We start from the raw sequence: 23,215 nt of genomic DNA on the forward strand, positions 1-23,215 counted from the left end.
AGCATCTCTGAGATGTATGTTTTTTTTGCTAGCAGCAGTCTTCTTAGCAACAACCTCTTTTTGTTCAATATCAATAGCATGAACCTAAAATATCATAAAATTAGTTAGGTGAAGTATAAGATCAAGAATTAACATTTTCTATGCATAAATATCATATAATTGTGTTTATACCTTTTTTTTATGCAACTGACTCGATTTGCTGCGTAATCCCCTTATATTTTTGGTCCCTTATCTTTTGAAGATAGAATTGATATTTGTTTAGATGGACATGTTCCATTGTCGTAGAGGGATACTTTCAAATATCCAGCATCATCATCTACGCGAATGAGGCTTGACGACAATGGAACATCTCCATCTAAACAAATATCAATTGATACTTTCAAGTATCCCTTGCCCCTTGGTATTTTTCATATTTAACAAGACCAAAGAGCACAAAAATGAATTGAGTTGATTCAGAAAAAAAATATGAATGTGAATACATGAGTGAACACTAGCTGAAGTGCTACTCGAAAGGAAACTTCATCTGAAAAACTGTTGTATTTCTTCAAGAGTTTTTCCCTTTGTCTCGGGGACCCAAATGGCAACAAATCCTGCTGTGAAAACACACGCTGCAGTATATATTGTGAAGGTTCCTGTTAAAAACATAGGAAGCTTCTGGTTAGAAACAATAGATATTTATAGAAAATTAACATAGGCAATGCACACAAACCTCCCGAACTCCAATCCAAGAGCAAATTTGCTGTTAATGTAACCAACCAGGAAAAGAACCAATTGGCAAGTGTTGCAAAACTTCCAGCTAGGCCTTTGATGTTAATCGGAAGAATCTATTATGTAAAATATATTCAACACATCAACTATCACATTATATTACAACAAAGGTTTGTTCATATAGGGTTGTCATGCATATTATTATTGAAGAAAATTGTACCTTAGACATTATAATCCATGGCATTGCTCCTAATCCCAGAGAGAATGCAATAACCATGACCTGAAAGAAATTGAAAGTTTATAATAATGAAGTTAGGGAAACAAACAATAGAAACCATCATTTGTGTAATAAAGTTGTATTTACACACCACAACTCCAGCCACCGATACGAGGCTCAATGTCGCATATAAATCAGAATCTGGTGATATATATTCCTGAGAGCAAATTCAACATAAAATATATTATCCATATAAAAAACCAAAAATATAAAGAAGAATTTACTGATATATAATCCTGTGAATCTGTGTTACAAATTTCTGAACATTTATGCATGAATGCATGTGTAATATCTAGTTAATGTATTATGTATATATAAAAAAAAAAAAAAAAAAATGTTCAAAAAATATAACAAACAAAAAAATTATTATTACCTTCAAGTAGAATGATATTGAAACAACCAAAAGACTCAAAGCCATTGCAGATGAAGAAACCTGCAATAGGAGATTTTGATTAATCTCTTATTACCCTCCAAACAAGTAGTAATGTGAATGCAAAAATTATCGAAAAAGCTCAGACTCACAATAAGTAAAAGTCGGCGACCAGATTTGTCTGCTAACTACAAAGTTAAAATCGTAGCAAGAACCTAAATGACATGTAAATATTGTTCAGATTATGGTCTGATAAATTTGGAGCGTTACAAATTTAGTTTCCTTTCGGTCGAACCTGAACAGCACCAAAAATGAACAATAGCGAACGTCAGAAGAGAAACCAAGTAATATGAAGATTAGAAAAATACCTATGGTGTCAAAATCGAACAGCTAACAACGAATTAATAGAAGGAGGAAACGTCGTAGATCTAACAGAGGTGGAAGGAGAACGCCTTAGAAGTAGCGAAAATCGTAGCAATGAGAACCCTAACGTGAAAAAGAACGAAAATAACAGAGAGTGAAATAACAAAACGTGCAGTATGTTATAATTTTAATGTTTACTAAAGGGGACCTTAGAGGGCGCTTGTGGAAAAAAAGTGCCCTCTAAAGGGGGTCTAAGAGGGCGCTTATGAAAGCGCTCTCTAAGACTTTCCAAAAGCGTTTTATAAATTGGAAATGCACATGGACTTATAGAGCGCTTTTTTAAAAGCGCCCTCTAAGGGTAACCTTAGAGGGCGCTTTCTAAAAAGCGCCCTGTATTGTTGTCCCTCTATCTCCTCCTTATTTTTTCGCTTCACCTTAGAGGGCGCTTTATTACAAAAGCGCCCTCTAAAGTGCGCTGTCTATTCCAGTTGTTCGCTCCTTATTTTTTCGCTTCACTTTAGAGTGCGCTTTTGTAATAAAGCGCCCTCTAAGGTGCGCTGTCTATTCCAGTTTTTGGCGTAGTGATATCTTATAATATGCCCAAAATCACTTAAGCCCATGGTACCTTACCATATTTCGTATTCTACTCAAGTACACCGTACCTTACGATGTTCTATAACTCACTTAAGGGCACCGTACCTTACGGTATTCCTTAGTTACTCTATCTCTCATCAATCCGTCCTTTGTGTGTGACCCTGTAGGTTTTCGTGACGTTGGCAATTATATTAAATCACGCATTTAACATAATAAACAGTGAGCGGTATCTAGCAACACATCACTGCTACCCAAGACACGAAAATGTCATGTGACCTGACAAAACCTTCTGTGATAATACTTATGTGTATAATTACCCTTTTGCCCTTATGTCTATATTGAACACAAGGTATAGACCGTGTCATCCTTGTCCAGTTCAATATTGGGCCCATAGACATTTATCCTGTTACGCAGGATGGGCAAATTCCATCTAGGACACTCATGTCCCTCAGCATGCTTTGTGGAGTACCCATCAACTGTCTTTATGGTTATCCAGTTACGGACAACGTTGGATCAACAATAAAGCACTCGACTCCACATCTAGGATCCATAGTGGTTTCAGGTCGAAGAGTGGTATACACCATTATCACCATGAGAATAACTTATGACAATTTGCATAACTTTCTATATAGTATTCTCATAGCGGGTCAATCCGGTATAAATATTACTCTTAATATTCATACCTATGTTTAAGACTTGATAACTCTTTATCCATGATCCATGAGATGTGATCATCAGTCTACAAACATAATAGTCTTAATGCTTTAATGTTATCCCACTTCACACTAAAGCTCGACTACGGATACTTTAAGAATAGTGTCATTATGTTTAATGTGTTCTCATGATTAAGTCACACTTAATACATTAAACGGACTATCTATTCCAGGGACTTTATTAATCAACCATAATAAAGAAAATGCCTTTTATTATTAATAAATAATTCGATACAAGTACCAAAAGTATTGGCCTCTAGGGCTTACACCAACAATCTCCCACTAGCACTAGAGCCAATCAGGCATACCCTTAATACCCATAGATCTAGTATGGCCATCATGCTTCTGCTACGCTTAGGCTTTGTCAGTGGGTCAGAAATATTGTCAAGTGTAGGTACTTTACATATTTTCACATCTCCTCTATCTATTATCTCTCGAATGAGATGATAACGCCTAAGTATGTGTTTGGATCGTTGGTGAGATCTAGGCTCCTTGGCTTGTGCGATAGCACCATTGTTATCACAGTAGAGACCAATGGGATCCACAATGCTAGGAACTATGCCAAGTTCACTAATGAACTTTTTGATCCAAACAGCTTCCTTTGCTGCACTTGAGGCAACAATATACTTGGCCTCGGTTGTAGAATCAGCAACTGTATCTTGCTTTGAACTTTTCCAGCTCACAGCGCCACCGTTTAAGCAAAACACATAACCAGATTGCGATCTAAAGTCATCCTTATCTGTCTGGAAGCTAGCATCGGTGTATCCAATTACAGCCAACTCTTCCTGACCTCCATATATCAAGAATGAGTCCTTAGTCCTTCTCAAATACTTAAGGATATTCTTGACAGCTACCCAGTGAGCATCACCAGGATCAGATTGGTACCTACTCGTTGCACTTAAGGCATACGAGACATCTGGTCGAGTACATAACATGGCATACATGATAAATCCTATTGCAGATGCATATGAAATCTTATTCATGCGATCCCTTTCTTCCTTAGTTAAAGGGGATTGTGTTTTTGATAGACACAGGCCATGTTGCATAGGTATGAATCCTTTCTTGGAATCATGCATATTAAAGCGTCTCAACACTTTGTCTATGTATGTACTCTGACTTAGGCCAAGCAGTTTTTGTGATCTATCTCTATAGATTCTGATTCCTAATATATAGGCTGCTTCACCTAGGTCCTTCATAGAAAAGCATTTCCCCAACCAAGACTTTACTTGTTGTAGGGTAGGGATATTGTTTCCAATGAGTAATATGTCATCTACATATAATACCAGGAATACGATCATGCTCCCACTAACCTTCTTGTAGACACAAGGCTCATCTTCGTTCTTGATAAATCCATATTGTTTTACTGTTTCATCAAAACAAAGATTCCAGCTTCTGGAAGCTTGCTTCAATCCATAGATTGATCTTTGTAACTTACATATCTTTTGGGCTTCCTCTGGTATGTCAAATCCTTCAGGCTGTGTCATGTACACATCCTCAAGAAGATTTCCATTAAGGAAAGCAGTTTTGACATCCATCTGCCATATTTCATAATCATGATATGCAGCGGTAGCAAGTAAAATCCGAACAGATTTAAGCATTGCAACTGGTGAAAAGGTTTCATCATAGTCAACCCCATGAATTTGTTTATATCCTTTTGCAACCAGTCTTGCCTTATAGGTATGTACCTTACCATCCATGTCAGTCTTCTTTTTGAAGACCCACTTGCATCCTATAGGGTTAACCCCTACCGGAGGCTCTACCAAGGTCCAAACTTGGTTTGTGTACATGGAATCTATTTCGGATTTCATGGCTTCTAGCCACTTCTCAGACTCGGGACCAGTTATGCCCCCTTGGTAGGTCACAGGCTCATCTTGATCCATGAGTAATACATCACCTTGATCAGTTATGAGATATCCATATCTCTCAGGTAGTTGACGTATCCTGCTTGACCTACGTTGGTCTTGTTCTACTTGAGCAGGTTGCTCTTCCACAACTTCTTGTGTTTCCTGCTCTAATTCCTCCATAGGTGTATCTATGCTTTGTGATTCTTGAATTTCTTCAAGCTCTACTTTCCTCCCACTGGTTCTTTTGTGTCATACCCCAAAATTTGCCCATCAATAGTTCAAGACATTTTTCAGGGGCATTCCGACTCATTTTATGGCACTGATCTTAAAGGGACAAAGGCCCAGCTCACGAATGGCCCAATCCAGAAAATGGCCCAAACTGGCCTGTTCGCTACACGCTCGCCTAGCGAACGTTACGTTCGCTACACGCTCGCCTAGCGAACGTTCGCTACACGCTCGCCTAGCGAAGCAAACGTTCGCTACCAGCTCGCCTAGCGAGGCTGACAGACAACAAAAAATTTCGGGCTTCGTTCTGAGCCCATTAGGTCATGAAAAAGGGCATTATAAATACCAGCACTTCAGTAATGAAAGGGAGGACGAAAAAAAGAGGGAGACAGACGAAAACCCTGGCACAAAAACCCTGGAGGCTACTTTAGAAACCCTGAAGGCCGCTCCTCCGCTCCGAAGCTACCACCGCCCAACTCAATCCGGCTCGCCAATTCAAGGTTGCAATTCGATTGCAAACAGGTTTGCATTACTATTATCGCTTTATTTTCTTAATTTGCATGTGATACCGCTTTATGTTCTTAACTTGCATGTGATATTATAATTGAATTCATAAACATATTTGAGGTTTTGCATGTGAATTTAAGTGTGCCTGAATATTGTGAATGCTGAACCGTATAATTATGTGTTGGATGCCATAAGCCATGCCGCAGGTTGAAGTCATACTGTTCTGAAATTCAAAACCCGCAGCCGCTCGCTAGCACATCGCTAAGCGAGCATGTAGCGAGTATTCGCTAGGCCCTCGCTAGGCGAGGCAGAGGCGAACGGGACAGTCGCTAATATTTTGTTTGTTATGTCCTATGCGTATCTGATCTATTCTATGTTAATTATGCACTGTTTTGCCTGACATTCATGCTGCTGTATTTTCTTTTGCGGTGTAATCTTCGATTACACCCCGATTTGGTATTCTAACCCGTTTGCTGAATTTTGCCAAGGTTCACCTGTCCCAGGAAAAGATTGCCGTTAGGTCTTCCACTTTATTTGTGGGATACCCTTGTGGAGACTCACCCTAAATTACTTAATTAATTTTAATGTGTTAATTTTAATGTATTAATTTTAATGTATTAATTTTAATGTATTGATTTTAATATGGAGGCTCGTCCTAATTACCTAATTGACTTTAAAATATTGCCTTTAAATAAGTGATCTTGGACCTCTCTTTGCTGCCCTACGGTATTACGGTATAACGGTCATGTCCCGCGAATGTAGGGATACACTTAGCAACGGCCCTTCGGTTAAATCATCATAAAATAAATCATGGTCCCTCGGATGTTGCCTTCGAAAATACAATTTTGTCCCTCGATGACCCTTCGGTGTAGCCTACGGTTAAATGATGATCGTCCCTTCGAATGCTAAGGTATCCTTACAACTGTTGCCTTCAATGACCTATCGATGACCCTACGGTGACCCTTAAACATCCAAAGGGTAAGATTACTTACTTCTCAATAGTAAGGACAGTTTTACCCTCATAAGGATAGGAAATGCCCATAACGACCTCAGGAAGGTATAACTCTCAATTACTGGATCATAACCTAAAACATCTTCCACCCCTCACACTTTACACTTTACAAATCCTAGAAAATCACCACTTGGTATACATTCATACTAGAATCATTACCGAGTTATATTTTTCTAAACCATTTTCAAAATCAAATGAGATAAATACTTTGTATACATTCATACGAGAATCATTACAAAGTTAAACTCTCTTTCAAACATTTTTTAAGCAATTCACCGACACTTTTCAGACAAAAATATAAGTGATCCAGTAATTAAGAGCCCATGGATAACCATGGATACAAAGGGTGCTAACACCTTCCCTTTGTATAATGTACCTCCCGAACCCAAAATCTATTGAGGTCTTTCCTGTTCTTTTCCACCTTTCCTTATTGGATAAAAGAAAAGTCGGTGGCGACTCTTGCTATCCGCGACATTGCGATAAAAAGCAAAACACCCCAAGTCAGTTCACCGTATGACAGAACTGGCGACTCTGCTGGGGAAACTTTAAAAAGAGAGGTTACCTTAAAAACAAGATCACTTATTCCAAATTGTCTGATTTACTTTTAAGGGATTGCTTGGGTATTCTTGAGTGAAAGATCCTACACCCGGATCTAGTGTACCTTAGGTAAGTAGCAATAGATCATCGCGACTATCCGGCGTATACTGGAATGGTTAAAATGATGGCTACGGTTAATGTGACACTTTGGATGTCCTGATGTTCCTCATGTTACTTGAGGAAAAATTTGGCTTCCGCGTGGTGTCATCAAAGCATTAACCAGACCTTTAGAACCCTAATTGACTCATCCTGGCCATTAGAAAGTAGTGAGATAACTGACTTCGGTTCCGACTGGGGTTGGTTGAGGCTCGATACTACACTCTTTGAGATTGGACTTTAGGGAAGCTTCGGTCAACCACTTGGTGTTGCACTGAAGTGGACTTGAAGGAAGGTCAATGATTGGAGATCCTTTTAGAACCCGGTTACTATTCTAGGACAGGTTGAACCAACCAAACTTCAGTGGGGAGGGTACTTACCTATGGAACTCATGCAAGCCTTAAAACCTAGGAATGATGGTTGTATGACTTGCTTGTGCTTGTTGTTTACTTAACATTATAACATCATAACATCATGACATCATAACATCATAACATTGTACTAACCATTTCAAGGACTTAGGGATTTAACTTTGCTCTGTTTTGTATGAAAAAAAACAAAAAAAAAAAACAAAAAACAAAAACAAAAAAAAAAGTTTCCCTTTTCGGTAGTTTATGCAAAGTTAAATTCCAAAAGGCCTTGAAAACATTTCATGCATTGCATAGCATAACATAGCATAACAGGTACTCTAAAGGGATCAGTGTTCTCACGGTTTTCCTCCAAACAGAAAAATGGACCTCGAACAAACTGTCAAGGATCTCCATGCTCAGAATGCTCAACTCCAGGAGATGATCTTGAACTTATCCAGGGGGCAGGAGGAACTGAAAGCTCTCTTGCTCGAGAAAAAGAAAGACAAGAAAGCTGTGAGTTACATTAACCCGGGAAGAAGGCTTAAAGGACAGGCTGCGGGAATCAAAATCAGAATTCCGAAGGATCAAGAAGAGGAAACAGAGACAGATTCAGAAGATGAGAATGCTGATCCTTTCAACCCTGAGGATGACGATGAAGATTACGAGAATGAACAGTACTCTCCAAAAGATGGCAAGTACAAGTTGCTGGAAGAACGCATGCTAGCTATGGAAGGTCAGAAGGCGCCCGGTCTGGATTTTGAAAGTTTGGGTCTAGTCTCCGATGTGATCATTCCTCGCAAATTCAAGGTCCCCGCTTTCACTCAGTATGATGGGGCATCTTGTCCTCAGATGCATCTGAGAGCTTACGTGAGAAAGATTCAGCCGTATACCACTAATAAGAAGCTCTGGATCCATTTCTTCCAAGAGAGTCTGTCTGGCACACAATTGGAGTGGTATTATCAGCTCGAGAGCTCTGACATCCACACATGGACTGATTTAGCAACTGCTTTCTATAAACAATACTAGTATAATTCTGAACTAGCGCCTACTCGGCTACAGTTGCAGAATATGACTATGGGATCTAAAGAAAGTTTCAAAGAATATGCTCAAAAGTGGAGAGATTTGGCTGGCAGAGTCAAACCCCTTATGACTGATCGAGAATTAGTGGACATGTTCATGAGCACACTGACTGGCCCATTCTACAGCCATCTATTGAGGAGTTCCTCATTGGGTTTCACTGAACTTATATTAACAGGTGAACATGTTGAAAGTGGCATTCGAAGTGGGAAGATACAGGCGACTATCTTTGATCCTCCAGAGACTCCTAATGGCATCACTGCCCCTCTGCCTAATCATGACGAGACTGTCAATGCTGTGGAAGATACTGATAACGATTATGACTTGGATAGCTGGATTTTCCCAACAATTGGTGACGGACCCAATAATTGGAAGGCTGAAGACACTATCCCGATTTCCTTTAGTCAGGAGTAATTGTTATTGCTATTTTTGTGTTTCAAAGCATTGTGTCTATACCCGGGGCATAATAGCTAATTTTTCAAGGGTTTTGTCATTTCATAAGCATATTCATATTCAATAAATCAATGGACTTTTTGCATTCAAATATTGCGCTCTTTATCTTTCCTGTCATTTTTTTCAAAACAAGCTATGTTTTCTTGCACACACGCACGTAACAGTTTTCCGATCCATATCCACTCTGGATCCTGTTGATAATAGTTCTGCTACTGTTCATTATGACTTTGAAAATCCGATCTACCAAGCCGAGGATGGAAGCGAGGAAGATTGTGAAGTCCCTGGTGAACTTGTCAGACTGTTACTACAAGAAGAAAAGACCATACAGCCGCAGGAGGAATCAATTGAAATTGCAATGGGTACTGAAATAGACAAGAAAGAAGTCAGAGGTTTCTTGGGGCACTCGAATTACATTGCCCGATTCATCCCACATTTGACTGCTACCTGCAAACCCATCTTCAAATTACCAAAAAAGAAAAATCAAGAGATGGTATGGAATGATGAATGACAAAATCAAGAAATATCTCCAAGAACCTCCAATTCTAATGCTACCAGTTGAAGGAAGACCTCTAATCATGTATTTGACCGTGTTAGAAAATTCAATAGGGTGTGCTGGGGCAACATGACGAGTCTGGTCGAAAAGAGCATGCCATACACTGCCTTAGCAAAAGGTACCGACTGTGAAACAAGATACTCACAGCTCGAGAAAGCTTACTGTGCTTTGGCTTAGGCTGCTCGCCGACTAAGACAATATATGTTGAATCATACCACTTTATTGATTTCTAAGATGGATTCTATCAAATATCTACTTGAGAAACCTGCTGTCTCCTGAGAGAGTTATCACTGATAATGGTACTAAACTGAACTCTACACGCAGTTCAAAATAAAGCACCATAACTCTTCTCCGTACCGGCCAAAGACGAACGGCGCCGTGGAGGCTGCTAACAATATCAAGAATATAACAGTAACATACAAAGACCGGTAGGAGATGTTACCTTTTGCTCTTCATGGTTACCGCACTTCGACAGGGGCAACCCCTTTCTCTTTAGTCTATGGAATGGAAGCCGTTTTACCAGTGGAAGTTCAGATTCCCTCTCTAAGAATTGCGAAAGATGCAGGCTTAGATGAGGATGAATGGATTCAAACTCGACTCGATCAGATAAATCTGATTGATGAAAAGAGACTTGCGGCTGTTTGTCATAGGCAGATATATCAGAAGCGCATGACCCAAGCATTTAACAAAAAGGTCAAGAGACAGGTGTACCAACTTGGCGCCTTGGTGGTCAAGCGTATCATTCTACCAAAAGGTGATCCCAGAGGCAAATGGACTCCCACACACGAAGGGCCATTTGTAGTTAAGAAGGTATTCTCTGGTGGAGCCATGATGCTTGCTACAATGGACGGCGAAGAGTTCCCGCATCCTGTGAACGCTGACATAGTTAAAAAATACTACGCATAAAAGAGACCCGCTAGGTCGACGTACCTAGGCAAAAGTAAGGGCATCCTGGCGAACCAAAAGGGTTCGGGCAAAAAATTAGGGATAAACATATAAAGACATACACCCGGCAAGTCGAAAACCTGAAAAGGCGGCTTGAGCAAAAAAAGGGTATCCCGGTGGACTGAAAACCTGAAAAGGCGGTCCAGGCAAAAATTAGGGATTAAAGCGTATGACTATGCCCCGTTCTCTGTCTGCTTCAACCAAGTTCAAGGGACTGAACAAGCCAATCACTTTCATCCGACAGCAGGAGATGAGAGGCTTGAAGACATAATGACAGTAGTGGAATTAAAATCAACAGGACTTTTTCTGCATAGCTTTGTCTTCGTTTCTTGACGATTTCCTCTTACTAGGATTTCTGTCTCCTTGTACACAAATTGCCTGTTCATAGGCCCTCTTTCTAAATCAATACAATTCTGTTTCAAAAAAAAAAATGCTTTTGTTTTACTTTCTCTATTTTGTTTGCATAAACGTCCATTGATTTAACTTGAATTGATATATGCATTTGAATATGACCAATGTTTATCAAAATACATGCATAAAATAACAATGACAATTAATAAAGGACTTCAGGATCGAGGAGAAGGTCTAACCAGGCTTTCCAATGAATCTGTTGCCGATTCTATTCCCCGGCTAAGCCAGTTATTCCCCAAAAGAAATGGGCATCACTAGACTGGTCATCTCTTCTACCCCAGCCAGGCTCTGTTGAATATCTCTGCCATCAGACAGAAATCAAGTATCCTCAGCTAAGAAAGGATCATCAATACAAATATCTCCGACCAGAAGGCTGAGATTTATTTCCCCAGTAGAGTCCCCTGGAAGAACGTTTCAGACACATAGTGCATTCATTACATCATTTCACATCACATACCTACATACAATTTTCGTTCCGCATCATATACATTACATCATTTCATAACATATACATGTATACAATGCTCTCATTCATTCCAGACGCATAATTCACTCATTACATCATTTCACAGCATACGCATGCATACAACATTTGCATCTCATGCATCATGACATGGCATGAAGCTAACTTTATTTTTCAGGTCAATTATCCTCCTGACATAGTCAAACAAAGGTCCATTCAGACGGACATCCTTATCAATTACATTCAGGATTCAACTACATCTTTCAGATACACTCCATGACAACATTCATTCTGACATCCTCCTAACGATGGCATCTATAAGCCCATCCCAGACATTTATTGCAAATACAGCATATACAAATACTATCAGATATAGCCTAGCGTACGGTTCATCCTGATTCATCTCAACATATGACTCCTTCAACTCAGATACGATCTAGCGTACGATCCATTCTGACCTTCAACAACTCAGATACGATCTAGCGTACGATCCATTCTGACCTTCAACAACTCAGATACGATCTAGCGTACGATCCATTCTGACCTTCAACAACTCAGATACGATCTAGCGTACGATCCATTCTGACCTTCAACCACTCAAAGACAGTCTAATGTACGACCAAGTTAGACCTTCAAGTCAGATTCTGCAAATACAGTCTAATGTACGACCAAGTTAGACCTTCAAGTCAGATTCTGCAAATACAGTCTAATGTACAACCAAGTTAGACCTTCAAGTCAGATTCTGCAAATACAGTCTAATGTACGACCAAGTTAGACCTTCAAGTCAGATTCTGCAAATACAGTCTAATGTACGACCAAGTTAGACCTTCAAGTCAGATTCTGCAAATACAGTCTAATGTACGACCAAGTTAGACCTTCAAGTCAGATTCTCCAAATACAGTCTAATGTACGACCAAGTTAGACCTTCCAGTCATCAAATACAGTCTAATGTACGACCAAGTTAGACCTTCCAGTCATCAAATACAGTCTAATGTACGACCAAGTTAGACCAGATTCTGCTCAGTGACAGTCTAATGTACGACCAAGTTAGACCGTCAAGTCCTCGGATTCTGCCCAGATACGGTCTAATGTACGACCCAATTAGACCTTCGTCTCCTCAGATGCTACCTAGTGTACGGTACATTTCTGAAGTGTAGTCTAGTGTACGACTACCCCCTTTTATCATCAGATTCAGCCTAATGGACGGCTCATCCTGCAACTCCAATACAGTCTATCATAAGACCCATTTGGATCTTCAACTCAGAGACGATCTAGCGTACGATCCATTCTGATTTTTCATCCTCGGCAAAGTCATCTGCCTAACGAACAACTCACTCTGTTATTCAGATACGGTCCAGTGTATGATCCATTCTGATCCCTTATCCCCAGCATTATATAGCATACTCCGACTCCCCGACGAAGTCGACAGCATAATGGATGACTCACTATACGGTCTGATGTACGACCCGGTGTGACACCCATGTCTCCAGATATCGTCTAACGTACGACACAATCTGGAAATCTCCTCATCAAACTTCTTGGATGGCATCTTTAAGCCCATCTCCGTCAAGACTGATGGACAAGCGCAAATTGTTGGGGCATTCTAGTGTTCAATAATCTTTCACCTCCAGACCACGAACGGCACATACCATTCTGACTCTCTCTGACCTCAGATGCTACCTAGTGTACGGTACATTTCTGAAGTGTAGTCTAGTGTACGACTACCCCCTTTTATCATCAGATTCAGCCTAATGGACGGCTCATTCTGCTCAGATACGGTCTAATGTACGACCCAATTAGACCTTCGTCTCCTCAGATGCTACCTAGTGTACGGTACATTTCTGAAGTGTAGTCTAGTGTACGACTACCCCCTTTTTTATCATCAGATTCAGCCTAATGGACGGCTCATTCTGCTCAGATACGGTCTAATGTACGACCCAATTTGACCTTCGATGCTACCTAGTGTACGGTACATTTCTGAAGTGTAGTCTAGTGTATGACTACCCCCTTTTATCATCAGATTCAGCCTAATGGACGGCTCATTCTGCTCAGATACGGTCTAATGTACGACCCAATTAGACCTTCGTCTCCTCAGATGCTACCTAGTGTACGGTACATTTCTGAAGTGTAGTCTAGTGTACGACTACCCCCTTTTTTATCATCAGATTCAGCCTAATGGACGGCTCATTCTGCTCAGATACGGTCTAATGTACGACCCAATTAGACCTTCGTCTCCTCAGATGCTACCTAGTGTACGGTATATTTCTGAAGTGTAGTCTAGTGTACGACTACCCCCTTTTTTATCATCAGATTCAGCCTAATGGACGGCTCATTCTGCTCAGATACGGTCTAATGTACGACCCAATTTGACCTCAGATGCTACCTAGTGTACGGTACATTTCTGAAGTGTAGTCTAGTGTACGACTATCCCCTTTTTTATCATCAGATTCAGCCTAATGGACGGCTCATTCTGCTCAGATACGGTCTAATGTACGACCCAATTAGACCTTCGTCTCCTCAGATGCTACCTAGTGTACGGTACATTTCTAAAGTGTAGTCTAGTGTACGACTACCCCCTTTTTTATCATCAGATTCAGCCTAATGGACGGCTCATTCTGCTCAGATACGGTCTAATGTACGACCCAATTTGACCTCAGATGCTACCTAGTGTACGGTACATTTCTGAAGTGTAGTCTAGTGTACGACTACCCCCTTTTATCATCAGATTCAGCCTAATGGACGGCTCATTCTGCTCAGATACGATCTAATGTACGACCCAATTAGACCTTCGTCTCCTCAGATGCTACCTAGTGTACGGTACATTTCTGAAGTGTAGTCTAGTGTACGACTACCCCCTTTTTATCATCAGATTCAGCCTAATGGACGGCTCATTCTGCTCATATACGGTCTAATGTACGACCCAATTTGACCTTCGATGCTACCTAGTGTACGGTACATTTCTGAAGTGTAGTCTAGTGTACGACTACCCCCTTTTTATCATCAGATTCAGCCTAATGGACGGCTCATTCTGCTCAGATACGGTCTAATGTACGACCCAATTAGACCTTCGTCTCCTCAGATGCTACCTAGTGTACGGTACATTTCTGAAGTGTAGTCTAGTGTACGACTACCCCCTTTTATCATCAGATTCAGCCTAATGGACGGCTCATCCTGCAACTCCAATACAGTCTATCATAAGACCCATTTGGATCTTCAACTCAGAGACGATCTAGCGTACGATCCATTCTGATTTTTCATCCTCGGCAAAGTCATCTGCCTAACGAACAACTCACTCTGTTATTCAGATACGGTCCAGTGTATGATCCATTCTGATCCCTTATCCCCAGCATTATATAGCATACTCCGACTCCCCGACGAAGTCGACAGCATAATGGATGACTCACTATACGGTCTGATGTACGACCCGGTGTGACACCCATGTCTCCAGATATCGTCTAACGTACGACACAATCTGGAAATCTCCTCATCAAACTTCTTGGATGGCATCTTTAAGCCCATCTCCGTCAAGACTGATGGACAAGCGCAAATTGTTGGGGCATTCTAGTGTTCAATAATCTTTCACCTCCAGACCACGAACGGCACATACCATTCTGACTCTCTCGGTTCAAGAATATTGAACAGGGGCAGCTGTCATACCCCAAAATTTGCCCATCAATAGTTCAAGACATTTTTCAGGGGCATTCCGACTCATTTTATGGCACTGATCTTAAAGGGACAAAGGCCCAGCTCACGAATGGCCCAATCCAGAAAATGGCCCAAACTGGCCTGTTCGCTACACGCTCGCCTAGCGAACGTTACGTTCGCTACACGCTCGCCTAGCGAACGTTCGCTACACGCTCGCCTAGCGAAGCAAACGTTCGCTACCAGCTCGCCTAGCGAGGCTGACAGACAACAAAAAATTTCGGGCTTCGTTCTGAGCCCATTAGGTCATGAAAAAGGCATTATAAATACCAGCACTTCAGTAATGAAAGGGAGGACGAAAAACAGAGGGAGACAGACGAAAACCCTGGCACAAAAACCCTGGAGGCTACTTTAGAAACCCTGAAGGCCGCTCCTCCGCTCCGAAGCTACCACCGCCCAACTCAATCCGGCTCGCCAATTCAAGGTTGCAATTCGATTGCAAACAGGTTTGCATTACTATTATCGCTTTATTTTCTTAATTTGCATGTGATACCGCTTTATGTTCTTAACTTGCATGTGATATTATAATTGAATTCATAAACATATTTGAGGTTTTGCATGTGAATTTAAGTGTGCCTGAATATTGTGAATGCTGAACCGTATAATTATGTGTTGGATGCCATAAGCCATGCCGCAGGTTGAAGTCATACTGTTCTGAAATTCAAAACCCGCAGCCGCTCGCTAGCACATCGCTAAGCGAGCATGTAGCGAGTATTCGCTAGGCCCTCGCTAGGCGAGGCAGAGGCGAACGGGACAGTCGCTAATATTTTGTTTGTTATGTCCTATGCGTATCTGATCTATTCTATGTTAATTATGCACTGTTTTGCCTGACATTCATGCTGCTGTATTTTCTTTTGCGGTGTAATCTTCGATTACACCCCGATTTGGTATTCTAACCCGTTTGCTGAATTTTGCCAAGGTTCACCTGTCCCAGGAAAAGATTGCCGTTAGGTCTTCCACTTTATTTGTGGGATACCCTTGTGGAGACTCACCCTAAATTACTTAATTAATTTTAATGTGTTAATTTTAATGTATTAATTTTAATGTATTAATTTTAATGTATTGATTTTAATATGGAGGCTCGTCCTAATTACCTAATTGACTTTAAAATATTGCCTTTAAATAAGTGATCTTGGACCTCTCTTTGCTGCCCTACGGTATTACGGTATAACGGTCATGTCCCGCGAATGTAGGGATACACTTAGCAACGACCCTTCGGTTAAATCATCATAAAATAAATCATGGTCCCTCGGATGTTGCCTTCGAAAATACAATTTTGTCCCTCGATGACCCTTCGGTGTAGCCTACGGTTAAATGATGATCGTCCCTTCGAATGCTAAGGTATCCTTACAACTGTTGCCTTCAATGACCTATCGATGACCCTACGGTGACCCTTAAACATCCAAAGGGTAAGATTACTTACTTCTCAATAGTAAGGACAGTTTTACCCTCATAAGGATAGGAAATGCCCATAACGACCTCAGGAAGGTATAACTCTCAATTACTGGATCATAACCTAAAACATCTTCCACCCCTCACACTTTACACTTTACAAATCCTAGAAAATCACCACTTGGTATACATTCATACTAGAATCATTACCGAGTTATATTTTTCTAAACCATTTTCAAAATCAAATGAGATAAATACTTTGTATACATTCATACGAGAATCATTACAAAGTTAAACTCTCTTTCAAACATTTTTTAAGCAATTCACCGACACTTTTCAGACAAAAATATAAGTGATCCAGTAATTAAGAGCCCATGGATAACCATGGATACAAAGGGTGCTAACACCTTCCCTTTGTATAATGTACCTCCCGAACCCAAAATCTATTGAGGTCTTTCCTGTTCTTTTTCACCTTTCCTTATTGGATAAAAGAAAAGTAGGTGGCGACTCTTGCTATCCGCGACATTGCGATAAAAAGCAAAACACCCCAAGTCAGTTCACCGTATGACACTTTGGAAATAAAATCCTTTTCTAGGAAAACTCCAGTTCGAGCGACAAACACTTTGCCCTCAGAAGGATTGTAGAAGTAATACCCTCTTGTTTCTTTAGGATACCCCACAAATAATCATTTGTCAGATTTGGGCTCAAGCTTAGTTGAAATTTGTCGTTTCACATAAACTTCGCAACCCCAAATCTTCATGTAAGACATATGTGGTCTCTTACCACTCCATATCTCATATGGTGTCTTATCAACCTTTTTGGATGGAACACGGTTAAGTGTGTAAGCTGCTGTCAATAGCGCCTGTCCCCAAAAGGAGTTTGGAAGATCGGCGTGACTCATCATGGATCGGACCATGTCCAACAGGGTTCGATTTCTTCTCTCAGACACACCATTCCATTGGGGTGTTCCAGGAGGAGTGAGTTGGGATATGATCCCACACTCTTTCAGATGGTCATCAAACTCTAGGCTTAAATATTCACCACCTCGATCTGATCGAAGAGCTTTAATATTCTTACCTAGTTGGTTTTTTACTTCACTCTTGAATTCTTTGAACTTTTCAAAGGATTCTGATTTGTGTTTCATTAAATACACATAACCATATCTACTGAAATCATCAGTGAATGTGATGAAGTACTGAAAACCTCCTTTGGCTGGTATGTTCAGTGGACCACATACATCAGTATGTATGAGGGCCAAAAGATCATTAGCTCTTTCACCTTTTCCTGTGAATGGAGACTTTGTCATCTTTCCAATTAAACAAGATTTGCATGTCTCATATGATTCATAATCAAAAGAGTCTAAGAGTCCATCTTTATGGAGTTTGGAAATGCGTTTCTCATTTATGTGGCCTAATCGACAATGCCAAAGGTAAGTTGGATTTAACTCGTTAGGTTTCATCCTTTTAGTATTAATGTTATATATAGGCATTTCGAGGTCAAGGACATACAGTCCATTGCTCATTTGTGCAGTAGCATAGAATATATCATTCAAATAAATTGAGCAACAATTGTTCTTTATCATGAATGAAAAACCAATCTTGTCCAAACAAGAAACGGAAATAATATTCCTGCTAATTACTGGTACATAATAACAGTTCTCTAACTGAATTATTAAACCACTAGGTAAAGTCAATTCATAGGTTCATACGGCTAAGGCAGCAACCTTTGCTCCATTACCAACTCGTAGGTCGACTTCACCTTTTGCCAATTTTCTACTCCCTTTTAGTTCTTGCACATTTGTACAAATGTGAGAACCGCATCCGGTATCTAATACCCATGATGCTGAAGTAGATAAATTAATTTCAATAACAAAAATACCTGAAGTTGGAGTCTCTACTCCATTCTTCCTATCTTCCAGGTACTTTGGGCAGTTCCTCTTCCAGTGTGCGGTCTTACCGCAATGGAAGCAGGTGCCTTCTTTCTCTATGCTTCCACTAGGCTTCAAAGCAGCAATAGTGGGTTTGGGTTTGGCAACTTCCTTGCCTTTCCCTTTATCATGTTTGAGGACAATCCTCATGTTTCGGTACCAATCCAGAAAATTTGTCCCAGACAATTTTTCTTTCTCAAGGTTTGATCGCAATATGTTGTTAGAGGTGTTTGTTGTCATGGTTATCTACATAAGGATTAATGAAAATATAAGTATCATTGACATATTTAATTAGGCCTTTAATTAAACATGCTCCCACTATTTTATTCAAAACAAATGACCCTCATCATTTGATTCGGAAAATCCCGTTGGAAGATTTTCTAGTGGGTCGAGATCCATATTTCACTTCGTTCTAAGTCCGCGTAGGCGGATTACACAAAACTAGGTTATTTAGGTAGGAACTCCTTCCAATTGTATCTCATACAACTCTCGAATATTTCAGTTGGGTGAATAACTCCTTATTCCAATCCATCATATGGATCATTCCCAACTCTTGCTTCTAAACATATATATAATCTTATTATAATTTGTTTAGTTAAGTTTGACCCATTGTTTTAACAGTTGGATATTACAATTATCCCATTGCACCTTACTAATATATAGATCATGCACCTCGCGTAGGCGAAACCTACATTATCCATTACTAGTCTTGATGAGTGTTAAAACTTGGAAAGCATAAACTTAATATTTAATTTGAGGGAATTGCAATTTTATGATCTCACCAGCTTATTTATCATATAAATCGTCTCTCACATGCATCAACATACATACACATGCATCAACATACATACACAATGAAACAGTTATGGCCCCTAGCACAATTGTTCTCCCAAGCCAATGAGAGAACCTAAGCTAACCTAATAACGATCTAAGCTTCTCCAAGTAAGATCTTCAAGGTTGTCCTCCTTTAATATTGAATTCTTCTCTAAGCTTCACCAAGCAAGATCTTCAAGATTGTCCTCCTTTGATATTGAAATCTTCTCTTTCTTCATAACATTGTCTTCTTCTCTTTCTTCATAACATTACATTCCAGAAGAAATTCGTTTTACATACGAGGGTTTGAGATGAGAAAAGAAGTTACATTAAGAGATCAAAAGGAGAGGCATGACACGCAGGTCGTATTTTAAAACCCAAAACAAAATAAAGGATAACTAAGGCCATAACTGATCACCATAAGGCAATAATAATAAACACATTATTATTATTAATTTTAATTCCTTTAATTAATTAAAACAAAATTAAATTTCGGCGACCGATCACACTACGCAGAGTTAGGCGGACGGGGTCAAGGGGCAGCGCCCCTGTCCAAAATTTTAATGAACAATTCATTTGAAATGGACATTGTTTTTGCATCAACACAACTCTTGCGCAGGCACAAAAATAGAAACCCCGAGTGTGACGATCGTCACAAGCATGTTACGACCATCACAGGCTTGTTACGACCGTCACAGGCTTGTTACGCCCGTCACAGGGCCAAAAACGGAAATGCCTAGTTTTCTGGACTTGTGAATGTGACGACCGTCACAAAGCACGTGACGACCGTCACGCCCTTGTTACGACCGTCATGGGTCTGTTACGAACGTCACGCGTCTTGTTACGACCGTTACGCATCCAAAATAACAGAACTTTGAAACAGTCTACAGACCTGTTCCAAAAACCCTAAATTCACAACTCCTTGACGGCACAACCCTTGCGCCGTCACCAACCCTAATGCGCCAATTTCATACCGTCAAACACACCTCAATTATTGATTCAGTATGATTGATCAACAGGTCATTGCTTCACCATACTTATGTCGGATTCCGAAGCAAATGACCATTGATCGCTCAAAGGAAAACAACCACTTAGTGTTTGAATGAACGAAACAGAAACAGTATATCACATATACCGTACTTTGCATTAGGATTACTTATATCATATATAAGCTGATCGGTCTCAATTGCGTAACCTATGGACGATCGATGTATCGTTGCTTCACCATACTAATGTCGGTACCGAAGCATAGTCAACATCAATCATCCAACTCGTACACTCATGATGCCAAATTTAATTACCCGTTTAATTAATTGATTCATTCTGTCTTTTAATCATATTAATACAGAAATTAAACAGCTATCCGATTCATGGTTTCGTAAGTGGCTCTGATACCACTGAAGGAGAATAGCTGTTTAGTCCTTGCGACAGCGGCAAAGTGGTAGACATGGTGGTTATTTGGGCATGCAATATTGCATTCAAAATATCAATAATTGCCTATAGGTTTCTTTTCGAAAGGACATGTGGAGTAAACGTAGGAAAGCGCTGCATGCAGGGCTTTACATGGAGGAGTTGGAAGATAGAGACATTAGAAGTAGTTATTTCATATTGGTATATATAGGAGTTAATTATGTTGAATTAGATGTGTTCATTATTTTACAGAAATCACTAAATAAACTCAAAGTATCAGCGCATAGAGAAACGTGTAAATTGCTGAGAGAATGTAAGAATATTTGAATTACCATTCTTTACTTTCAATGAAAAGTTGTTAAGTTTTACTTTCTCAATCCTTATTGCATTTAATTTAATTTCAATAGCTTTTAACACATTTATTCAGCATTTCTAATTTTTTTTCTACTAATCCCTTTAAACATCCTTGTTTAGTTGAAGTCGACGCTTTACCCTTTTTTCTTACAAGTACTTAGAAACTTATTTTGACCAAGTCGAAAACGATCACGTGAAAACGAGAGCAACAAAACTAAACAGTTATTTGGAACTATGTCCTAGGATTCACCGGTTAATCCTGCAAGTAACCTGTAGTCGAAAACCTTCGGGTTTTTTACCATTTTTCAGCGTAAACACCTACTAAGTCCAATGTCAATCACCACTAGACCAACTTAATGATTGACATAAAAAATGAGATTTTATTTGTAACAAAAATATAACATGATTGTATAGGTGTTTGGTTGGAACCAAAATAAAGGAAAGAAAGATAAGCTTCTGTCTTCCCTTGTTTGATTTGATTTAAAGTGAATGGAATGAGAAGTAGTGGCGGATATATTAATAATTATAATATATATTCAGAAAATTACGTTGTATTTAAAAAAATTATATGTCTGCAATAGTATAAATAAATCAATGTGATAATGATTCCCTGATATGATAGATGGAGCATCATCTCGATGTTTTGATTTTCAACGAAATAATATATCGAAATGTGAATCACGTGTTCATCGAAAAAGAAATTTACCTCCTTCAATAAGGGCTCGCATCCACCCTTTTTTGAAGTTTATAATCATTCATTTACGATGTTAACCAGACTCATAGCATTGATGATGCCTTGATATTTCTTTTGCAATGCTTGTGACAATTCATTTGAAATACGTAAGGTGTTTCTCATCAAATGCAATGCGAGTGTAATATCAAAAGTATCCATTAGAAGTAAAAGATCATTTGTTTCACCTCTTGCATTTTCTGGCATAATCTCTATTGAATTGGTCATCTTGCTCTTGGAATGAAATGAAATTATAAGAAGTATGTCGCAGAGGAAGAACTTTTAGATGTGTGGATCCTCTTTGGAGCCATGATGATGATGAAGATTGCAAGAGTATTTGCAATAACAAAAGGAAGCAATAAAAAGAAGAAAGCAAGAGATGGGATGAGAAGAGAGAAATAGTGAGGTGTCTTTCATATGTTGCCTTTAATCGATTATCTCACCTAATAATTGATTAGGTCATTTAATATGAGAATCCTTAGTGATTTGATTTATTGGGGGAGCATGATTTCAGAGGGCATACTCGATTATACCTTAGGGTTAATCGATTATCTGAAGCGAAATTTGAAATTTCAATTTTAAATATCCTTTAATCGAATACACCTTAGGTCTAATTTATTATTTACACTATTTTAAGCCTTTATTGCTCTTTTTGGGCCTTGACATGAGTTTTAGCTTGATTGATTACTTTTAGCACCCTCATTCTTCAGCAACGCACCCATTGGATAAATATTTCAATTTGTTTTTGCATTTGCAATATTTCTAAAGACACATCAAACTCAAACAAAAAAATATGTTAGTGATAAAATAATATTCACTAAGCATGAAAATGACCACTTGCTAGACAGTTTCCTCTGAGTTTTCTAATTCAATTTCTACCAAGTGTTTTACCTTTAAAATCTCAATATCTTTTGAGAAAACTCCCCCATATGAGGGTGCAAAGCTATGTGCTTGCAGGTTTAATCAGAAAGTGATCAAAGCTCATAGATATGCATAGCCATGATAATATAATGGTTTTGATGATGACAACACCTAACATGTAACATCTATTATAGTGGCCTTGATGACAACAACAAAAGATGCACAAGACAAATAATCAAGTTATTCCTTCGAATAAAGTTAATATTTAGAGTTTGATGATCTCCTGTGATATCCTTTAATGATGGAATCTAACTAGAAGGTACCCCAAGCCTAATCCATAAGAAGTTTCAAGTGAAATGCTCATATGATTAGTATATTCGACATACATATTTGAAATTTTATAGTGTGAAAGAGAGAAAGTGTGAAAGCTCATCTGGTCGTGTTTGAGTGATCATTAGTTTACAAAAA

At 39.4% G+C, this 23,215-nt stretch overlaps 1 protein-coding gene across 1 annotated transcript in view; it reads right to left on the bottom strand.

Moving 5' to 3' along the window:
• Positions 1-635: 635 nt before the first annotated feature.
• Positions 636-23,215, bottom strand: part of LOC127137957 (sugar transporter ERD6-like 6) — a 68,783-nt gene continuing 46,203 nt past the window's right edge. Inside the window, exons 2-6 of the mRNA XM_051064362.1 lie at positions 1,508-1,543; positions 1,359-1,418; positions 1,077-1,142; positions 929-988; positions 636-824 (exon numbers count right to left, since the gene is read on the bottom strand). Coding sequence (XP_050920319.1) covers positions 636-824; positions 929-988; positions 1,077-1,142; positions 1,359-1,418; positions 1,508-1,543 — 411 coding nt within the window. The remainder of the gene's footprint in view (positions 825-928; positions 989-1,076; positions 1,143-1,358; positions 1,419-1,507; positions 1,544-23,215) is intronic.

The sequence above is a fragment of the Lathyrus oleraceus genome, chromosome 4 (genome assembly GCF_024323335.1).
Source record: "Lathyrus oleraceus cultivar Zhongwan6 chromosome 4, CAAS_Psat_ZW6_1.0, whole genome shotgun sequence".
Lineage (NCBI taxonomy): Eukaryota > Viridiplantae > Streptophyta > Magnoliopsida > Fabales > Fabaceae > Lathyrus > Lathyrus oleraceus.